We start from the raw sequence: 8,836 nt of genomic DNA on the forward strand, positions 1-8,836 counted from the left end.
CTGCACACCATCAAAAAAATCAAATGAATTAAATTTATTTTTTTTAAAAAACAAGCGGCTCCCATAGCGAAAACATCTTGATGTCGAGGGGGGGTAGGTGGGGGGGCAGCGGAGTACCTGAGATGGCTGCAATTCTGCTCTGACTGACATTGACGAAGAAGCTGCACCAGCATCTCAGGGAATGACGCAAATTCAATCAATAACTCCTGCTGGACTTTCAAACTAAACAGAAAAATAAAAGAGCACTTGAAAAAAAAAGCACATTGATGCAGGAAATGGAATTGTGGCTACTTCTTAGGCAAACCTTTGGAAATCTTCCTCAGAGATTGTGAGGCTGAAGAAAAAATGCGGATCCTCGTCATTGGTCAATCTTACCAAAAGATCCTGATGAGCAGAAGAGAGACAATGGATTTCAGGTCGCTTCACTTAAATCTCCCATTAAAGGGTTTCCACCAGCATTCATACCACAGAGTGGGTAAAGAAAAGACATATATGAGCGTAACTCAATAGGCTTCTAGAAAAGGCTGCCACAAAGAAAACCAACAAGAGCCAAAGTTACAAGTCAGCAATCCAAAGCAACTAAGACAACTAGAATTTTGCAATTTCTGGAGAAATTGCGTGTGAAGGCGAAATGTATGAATAACTTCTTCGGGGAATGCTGCCGAACGATGTGGAAACGTGTTGAATTACTTGAGAAATGTAGAATATTTGGAGAATTTGTGGTGAATTTCAAAATAAAAGATGTGAAGTTTTTGGTAAGTGGGAAGTTGTGGAATAGGTAGAAAAATGATGAACAGTTGAAAGTTGGAATGGGTTGAATCGGTTGAAAAATGTAGAAATGAGAAGGGAAAAAGGAATTGGGTGTGAATTTCAAAATAAAAGATGTGAAGTTTTTGGGAAGTGGGAAGTTGTGGAATAGGTAGAAAAATGACGAACAGTTGAAAGTTGGAATGGATTGAATCGGTTGAAAAATGTAGAAATGAGAAGGGAAAAAGGAATTGGGTGTGAATTTCAAAATAAAAGATGTGAAGTTTTTGGGAAGTTGTGGAATAGGTAGAAAAATGATGAACAGTTGAAAGTTGGAATGGGTTGAATCGGTTGAAAAATGTAGAAATTAGAGTAGAAAAACGAAATTTTAGAGAATTTTTGTTGAATTTCAAAATAAAAGATGTGAAGTTTATGGTAAGTGGGAAGTTGTGGAATAGGTAGGCAAAAGATAAACAGTTGAAAGTTGGAACGAGTTGAATTGGTGGAAAAATGTAGAAGTTAGAAGTGAAAAACGAAATTTTATGAAATTTTGCAAAATCTTGTGCAAATTCTAAAAGTGAAAACGTGAAATGTTTGAATTTGGCAAGTTTGGGAATGTCCCCAATGTGATCTGAATGTGTTGAATTATGTGAATTTCAAACTGGAACAACGTAAATGTGAAATGTAGAATCTGCCATTAAGAATGAATGGGGAAAAATTTGCCATAAATTTGTGAATTTTGTGAAAACGGAAAATTTTTGGAACGAAAAAAATGTAAGCACCCATGCCATGAATATTTGGAATAAGTGAAAAGTGGAACGGAGTGAATCGGTTGAAGTATGTGGAACTAGATAAGCGCCAAAGAAAGCTAACGGAAAGCTAGCGCAAAATGTTGTAGAATAACAATAGTGTGAAGGTCTTCACCTTCACACTAACTAGAATTTGCAATTCCTGAAGGAATTGCGTGTGAAGGTGAAGAAGTTGAATAAATATTTAAGGAATGTTGCAGAATGATGTTGAAACGAGTTGAATCGGTTGAAAAATGTAGAAATGAGAAGGGAAAAAGGAACTATATTATAACTTTTTTTATAAGAAGGTACAATACTGTAAATATGTTTTTAGAACTCTTATTATTACAACAACTTTTTTTGTGGTCACACTGCACTGGTCGCACTGCAATTGTGTGGACACTTCCTGCCTTCTGCTGGCGTGTGGGCAACTTTCGTGCCATAATTCCTCAATTTAGAAGGTTTATTTTGAATTTGTGATTTGGGGGGGTGTAATCCGCGATGTACTGAAGCTCCGATGATTGAACCACGACGTAGCGAGGGATTACTGTATTGGCCTGAACTGTTACATCGTCCATCTCGATGCACCATTAAGTGTAGAAATATCACTTCAACAATTGTCAACCGGTGGTCCGCAGGCCTCTAGTGGCCTCAGGTGGTATTGCAGGTGGACTGCGAAATCGGAAATGGAAAATAATTGTAACATTTAAAAAAATAGAATGGATTTATGATTTAGACTTGATTTATTTTCCAGCTAATTTTGTGAATCATTTACCCATCCAAATTATGTAAAATGTAGCTGAAATTACCAAAGTCGACATAGAGATACAAATAAATAGCCAGTATAAGTCTAGCCTCCGTTGCAAAATAAAATAATATCCCGTCAAAGCAGTGGTCCCCGAGTTGCTTCTTGGTTATAATGGTGGTCTCTTAAACAAAACCAGTTGAAATCCACTGCGTTAGAAAACTGCCGCGTTGATGCCGTTCGTTGGCCCGTTTACAAAAGTGTAGTACACTCACCCGCACGGTGACCCAGTGTCCACTATTTGATGTTGTTCACACTTTCCTCACAGACGCTGTTCCTGCAAGATAATGCCATCGGTCAGATCCGCCGGCAGGACCTGAGCCCGCTGGCACACCTGCGCTACCTCTACCTGCAGGTATGCACACACGCCCGTTATGCAAACGAGATGCGGAGGATAGACGGCGCCCCCTTGCGCTCATCTCGCAGAACAACAGTATCTCTGCGGTGGAGCCGGGCTCATTCCAGTCGCAGGCGCAGCTGCTGGAGCTGGCGCTTGATGGGATCAGGATCCGGTCCGTGACAGCTGACACCTTCCGGGGACTGCGCCACCTGCGCATCCTCTACCTGGCCGCCAACCACATTGCGCGACTGCTGGACTTCACATTTCGTGGCCTGCAGGTGACGTGGCAAAATCCGCCCATTGAAATGCACTTGGAGGGTGGGGGGAGTGGGTGTTACTTTAACCACCCAAAATGAAAATAAAAAACTCGTGTTGTTTTGCGGCACGGCGCCCTCAGCGGCTGCAGGAGCTGCACCTGCAGCACAACGGGGTGGAGGCGGTGGGTGACCAGGCGCTGGCCGGTCTGGCCTCGCTGGCGCTGCTGGACCTGAGCGGGAATCGCCTGCACACCATGGCGGCCGCTGCACTGCGGCCGCTGCTCAGCCTACAGGTGCTGCGCGTCACCGGTGAGCCGCCGCAATACCGCCAGCAAAGAGCAAAGAAGACGCATGTCGCCTGACCAACCAATGTTTTTTTGCATGCCTGCAGAGAACCCATGGCGCTGCGACTGCGCCCTGCACTGGCTTCGGAGCTGGATGGATGACGAGGGCCGGCGGCTGCTTAGCTCGTCTGAGCGCCGGCGCCTGCGCTGCCGTGAGCCGCCACGACTCTCGCGCCTGGGCTTGTTGGAGGTGCCGCCCAACAGCCTGGTTTGCATCCCGCCCCTGGTGCAGCTGGAGCCCCGACGTATGGCCGTGCGCCTGGGCGACAGTCTGCGCGTCTCCTGCCACGCCTCCGGATACCCGCGCCCGCAGGTCAGCCCGCCACATGGCGCAAAAAGGAACCTAAGCTTTTAATAACAACACCTTTTTAATGGTTGGGGGGGTGTCGTTTTCCAAACAAATGTAGCACCCCTGTAAACCACTCTGTGTAGAACCTACCAGAGAATGGTGGGTGCTTGGGTCCGGTTTGCCCTCAGGTGGATACCACAAAGGTTCACCTAATTAAGTGAGGTCTGTGAAAACTACCAACCAAACAAACACTAGTTAAAATGAGACCCAGAGCAACTATAACGTATTGGCGAAATTAGAACGAGCCATATTTTAATACACAAAACGAAAGTAAATCCACATAGAACAATGGCAAAAGACAAACTTCTTTTCACACGCGCACACGGATACACACACGCTCAGAATTTTAGTGTAGTAGGCCCACTCACACACACACACACACACACACACACACACACGCACACTCAGTACTCACGACGTATGAAATGTCCTTTTCAGTCCGCACCACCCCGTTGGAGGCCTGTTTCCCCGCCTTGCTCACTACTCAGCAAAGCTAAAATTCCTTGTCGGTTTTTTGCAGCGTGAGTACGTGGCAATAAACGGTCTTGGTTGTCCGTAGCTTGTGTGCGTGGCAAGATATGGTCTCTGTCGTCGGGTAGCTTGAGTGCGTGGCAAGATATGGTCTCTGTCGTCGGGTAGCTTGAGTGCGTGGCAACGAGATGGCAACGTAGCTCAGACGTTAACCGCGGTTACTACGGCCTTGCTAATTTCCTGTTCCATGCTCGCTCCTCTTGCAACACAAAAAACTTTCCCGACTCGGCAAAAACTACGAGAGTCTGTACGTATCTTAAAACATACCCCTGTATTCTTAGCAAATTATTTACCAACAACACTGTCCATTCCTTCGCAAGGATCCCGCATACATCCGTTCAGCTCCGTCTTTTTTAACTCTTTTTTTTTTTTTTCTTTTCACATCTCCTTCCCGGGGGAAAAAAAAACCTCTCCCCTACAACAGCCAATCACATTTGACTATGTTATGCCAATTTGTTTAATTGACCAATGAAATGGTATGAACACAAACACAACCTAACTTGCTTAAACAGACAGTTTACTTTTAAGTTTGGGTGACCTATATTTAAGTAAAAAATAGGATTTATATACTATCATAATAATGAATATTATGACAATTACTGTAACAGAAATAGTTAAATAAACTATTAGTCTGGTAATCTACTATTTCACCGGGCTACACTCTCCCCCTTCTAAAAGGTTTTGATGTCCTCATCAAAAAAGGACTTACAGATATAATATAGTCTGCAAGTTTAAAGGGAAAAGGCCGAATTTGAACAAGTGAAACACAACGCCATGGGGTGGCACCAGAGGGTTTGACATGAGCTTCTTCTGGAGTTGCTGTAAAGCCCACTTCCCACCAACACTCCGTGGCTTAAAACAGTAACTGGATGGTCACAAGGTTCTCCAAGTTCATCATAACTCAGCCTGACCACTGGACGAGTGACTCTCTTAGAACGTTCCACTTTCTGAATTTCCACTTCAGTTCTCTGACTTGAGTTCAGCTCTGTTTCCCCCTCTAAATCGTTGACTTCTGGGTCAGCATTGGGAGGCAGGCTTAGACTCTCACTGACAATTGACTGTGCATTAGCCTCATCTTGAGCTTGTCTCGGCATGTCGTAGACTGGTAGAGCTTGGCTTATTGGCAACCTGGGATGTGTCTGTAACTTGTCCCAGGCAATCTTCCAGTAATTTGTCCACTGTTCCTCCTCGCAATCAGACTCAGAGGACATTCCTTCCTCGTGGTCGGGTGACTGTGGCTGTTCTTTTGTCTTTTGTTGGGATCTGGTTACCCGTCTTTGTTGTGGCTGCTCATCACCCTCGTCCACAGGGAGTCTCACGAGGCAACCGATGGGTAACAGATGATTACGATGGATGGTCTTCTCCACTCCCATGCCTCTCTCAGGCTTAATCTTGTAGACTGGTAGGTTCGACAGTTTTTCCACCACCACATACGGTGAGGGTCTCCATTTACATCTCAGTTTTTGGTTGCCTTGAACTCCAAAATTTCTCATCAGCACTCGGTCACCTTTGTCCAGAACTTGTTCTTTGACATGCTTGTCATGTGCTCTCTTGTTTCTTTGGGGTTTTTTGTCCGATGTCTCTGTAGCTAGTGTGTAGGCTCTTTGGAGGTCCCTCTTGAGATTGGCTACATACTGGTGATAGGACTTGCCTTTTGGACTGGTATCGGCCACGTCAAAACAAACATCAACTAGTACACGAGCTTCTCGGCCAAACATCAACAGATAGGGTGAGTAACCAGTGGCGTCATTCTGTGAACAATGGTAGGCGTGAACCAGTTGACTGATCTTTTGACTCCACTTTTGCTTCTGCTTGGTATCAAGAGTGCCTAGCATTGACAAAAGCGTACGGTTGCATCTTTCTGGTTGAGGATCCCCCTGAGGATGGTAAGGAGATGTTCTGGATTTTCGAATGCCTAACATCCTCAGGAGATCTTGGATCAACTTGCTTTCAAAATCCCGCCCTTGGTCGGAATGTATGCGGGCAGGGAGACCATAATGTACAAAGAACCGTTCACACAGAATCTTGGCTACAGTCATGGCTTTCTGGTCTTTGGCTGGAAAGGCTTGAGCGTAGCGGGTAAAATGGTCAGTCACTACCAGGATGTTATCATAACCTTGAGAGTCTGGTTCAAGTGACAGGAAATCGATACACACGAGGTCTAAAGGCCCTTGGCTGGTTATCTGATTCAAAGGAGCAGCTTTTTGGGGCAGGGCTTTGCGGGTAATGCAATGGCCACAGTTTTTTACATACTGCTACACTTCAGTACCCATCTTGGGCCAGTAAAATCGATCTCTGATAAGGTCAAGTGTCTTGTCTATGCCTAGGTGACCAGACTCATCGTGTAGGGATTTCAGAACCATGGTGACATACTCTTTGGGTAGAACTAGCTGGTGCACTGGGGACCCATTTCTTTGCACATTTCTGTAGAGCAGGTTTTCTCTTATTATAAGCTTGCTTGCTTCTTTATTCAACAGTGTGGAAATCGGGTTTTCTAGAGTGGCGAATGGTGTACCACCACTCAGTGACTGTTTGACTGGGGCAATATTAGGGTCATGGTCTTGGGCTTGGATGAGATCTTTATGACTGAACTGTGTTAATGAACCAAGATCCAGCCGAACTGGGTAGACGAAGGACTCGGGAATGGCGCCTGGGGACACTCCGAGCGATTCTGCGACGGTTGTGGACTCTTTATGGGTAATTTGTTTGCAGAGAGCTTTGACACACTCCAGAGACACACTTTGCCATTCTTGTTTGGTATCGGACACGGGGTTTCGCGAGAGTGAATCAGCATCTATATTGTTCCTTCCTGGTCTACACCCTGTTCCAAATTATTATGCAAATCGTATTTAAGTGTCATAAAGATTAATTTTTTGTTTTTCAATTAAACTCATGGACGGTATTCCGTGTGAGGGCTCTTTGGATAACTGAGATCAATTTCAGACACCGGTGATGATTACCGGCCAGTTGAGCCCAAATTAAGGAGAAACTACTTAAGAATGGCGTTCCACATTATTAAGCAGATGATTTGAAGTTCGCTTTGAGCAGTGGCGGACGCCAACCCACGACCGGTGGGAGAGCTCGGAGGGCGGATGGGCTTTCAAGGAAACCCCGCCGGCCGGTCCCACTCGCACTTAGAATTTTATTTTTTTTTTGGCTTCCATAATGTACCGGGCGCGGATGCGAAACCCACGCCGGGCAGGAGAGCTCGAAAGGCGGATAAGCATTCAAGGAAGCACCGCCGGCCGGTCCGCGGGCCAAATAGATCCCCCGGCGCGGTCTCTTTTTTAAGCCGGGCAGGAACGCGGCTAAGTGTGGAGCTTCAGGGCCGTTCCGCCTAACATTTTACGCCCGATTGGGCTTCCAGGGAGGCGGGTAAGCATTTTTAACCAATTATGGAGCTTTTTTCGGACTTCCGTCTGGAGCTTCAGGGCCGTTCCGCCTAACATTTTACGCCCGATTAGGCTTCCAGGGAGGCGGGTAAGCATTTTTAACCAATTTTGGAGCTTTTTTCGGACTTCCGTCTGGAGCTTCAGGGCCGTTCCGCCTAACATTTTACGTCCGATTGGGCTTCCAGGGAGGCGGGTAAGCATTTTTAACCAATTTTGGAGCTTTTTTCGGACTTCCGTCTGGAGCTTCAGGGCCGTTCCGCCTAACATTTTACGCCCGATTGGGCTTCCAGGGAGGCGGGTAAGCATTTTTAACCAATTATGGAGCTTTTTTCGGACTTCCGTCTGGAGCTTCAGGGCCGTTCCGCCTAACATTTTACGCCCGATTAGGCTTCCAGGGAGGCGGGTAAGCATTTTTAACGTAATGTACCTGGCGCTGACGCAAACCCACGCCGGGCAGGAGAGCTCAGATGGCGGCTAAGATTTCAAGGAAGACCCCCCCTGCGCAGACCTCCACTGGGCCGGGATGACTTTTCAGCTGCGGCGGGGAGTTGCCTCCCTCCGGTGGACACGACGAGTAAATACACCAGCAATCGCACTTAGATTTTTTTTCCTTTTTTTTAAGCTTCCATAATATTCCGGGCGCGGACGCCAACCCACGACCGGTGGGAGAGCTCGGAGGGCGGATGGGCTTTCAAGGAAGCTCCGCCGGCCGGTCCCACTCGCACTTAGAATTTTTTTTTTTTTTTTGCTTCCATAATGTACCGGGCGCGGACGCGAAACCCACGCCGGGCATGGCAGCTCGAAAGGCGGTTAAGCATTCAAGGAAGCGCCGCCGGCCGGTCCGCGGGCCAAATAGGGTCCAGTAAAGTACCGGTCGCGGCCACTAACTCAAGCCCGGCATGGCAGCTCGAAAGGCGGTTAAGCATTCAAGGAAGCGCCGCCGGCCGGTCCGCGCTTGGGGCCGGTGGCGGTCGCCTTGTGGCGGTCGGGGGATGGCGGTCGGGGCTGGCGCTTGGGGCCGGTGGCAGTCGCCTTGTGGCGGTCGGGGGATGGCGGTCGGGGCTGGCGCTTGGGGCCGGTGGCGGTCGCCTTGTGGCGGTCGGGGGATGGCAGTCGGGGCTGGCGCTTGGGGCCGGTGGCGGTCGCCTTGTGGCGGTCGGGGGATGGCGGTCGGGGCTGGCGCTTGGGGCCGGTGGCGGTCGTCTTGTGGCGGTCGCCTTGTGGCGGTCGCCTTGTGGCGGTCGGGGGGTGGCGGTCGGGGCTGGCGCTTGGGGCCGGTGGCG

At 47.8% G+C, this 8,836-nt stretch overlaps 2 protein-coding genes across 4 annotated transcripts in view; one reads left to right on the forward strand and one right to left on the reverse strand.

The window, feature by feature from the left end:
- Positions 1-320: 320 nt before the first annotated feature.
- LOC133166425 (uncharacterized) lies at positions 321-8,827 on the reverse strand. Of its 3 annotated transcripts, XM_061296319.1 has the most exons (3): positions 4,046-7,295; positions 3,721-3,803; positions 3,490-3,629 (listed from the first exon to the last, which is right to left on the reverse strand). In XM_061296319.1, the coding sequence occupies exon 1, from the start codon at positions 6,198-6,200 to the stop codon at positions 4,893-4,895; it is 1,308 nt and encodes a 435-aa protein (XP_061152303.1). In that variant the 5' UTR covers positions 6,201-7,295; the 3' UTR covers positions 3,490-3,629; positions 3,721-3,803; positions 4,046-4,892. The 3 variants fall into 3 exon arrangements, with proteins under 3 accessions (XP_061152304.1, XP_061152303.1, XP_061152302.1); XM_061296320.1 differs by lacking the exons at positions 3,490-3,629; positions 3,721-3,803 and adding an exon at positions 321-384 and having other exon boundaries at positions 4,046-8,827; XM_061296318.1 differs by having other exon boundaries at positions 3,586-3,803.
- LOC133167247 (leucine-rich repeat-containing protein 24-like) overlaps positions 2,585-8,836 on the forward strand; it is a 43,376-nt gene continuing 37,124 nt past the window's right edge. Inside the window, exons 1-4 of the mRNA XM_061297873.1 lie at positions 2,585-2,695; positions 2,767-2,958; positions 3,078-3,246; positions 3,329-3,594. Coding sequence (XP_061153857.1) covers positions 2,585-2,695; positions 2,767-2,958; positions 3,078-3,246; positions 3,329-3,594 — 738 coding nt within the window. The remainder of the gene's footprint in view (positions 2,696-2,766; positions 2,959-3,077; positions 3,247-3,328; positions 3,595-8,836) is intronic.

This window comes from Syngnathus typhle, linkage group LG14 (genome assembly GCF_033458585.1).
Source record: "Syngnathus typhle isolate RoL2023-S1 ecotype Sweden linkage group LG14, RoL_Styp_1.0, whole genome shotgun sequence".
Lineage (NCBI taxonomy): Eukaryota > Metazoa > Chordata > Actinopteri > Syngnathiformes > Syngnathidae > Syngnathus > Syngnathus typhle.

What these genes read in the sequence shown, in the direction of transcription:
- LOC133166425 (XM_061296320.1), bottom strand. Translation starts at nt 6,200, where the DNA reads ATGACTGTAGCCAAGATTCTGTGTGAACGGTTCTTTGTACATTATGGT.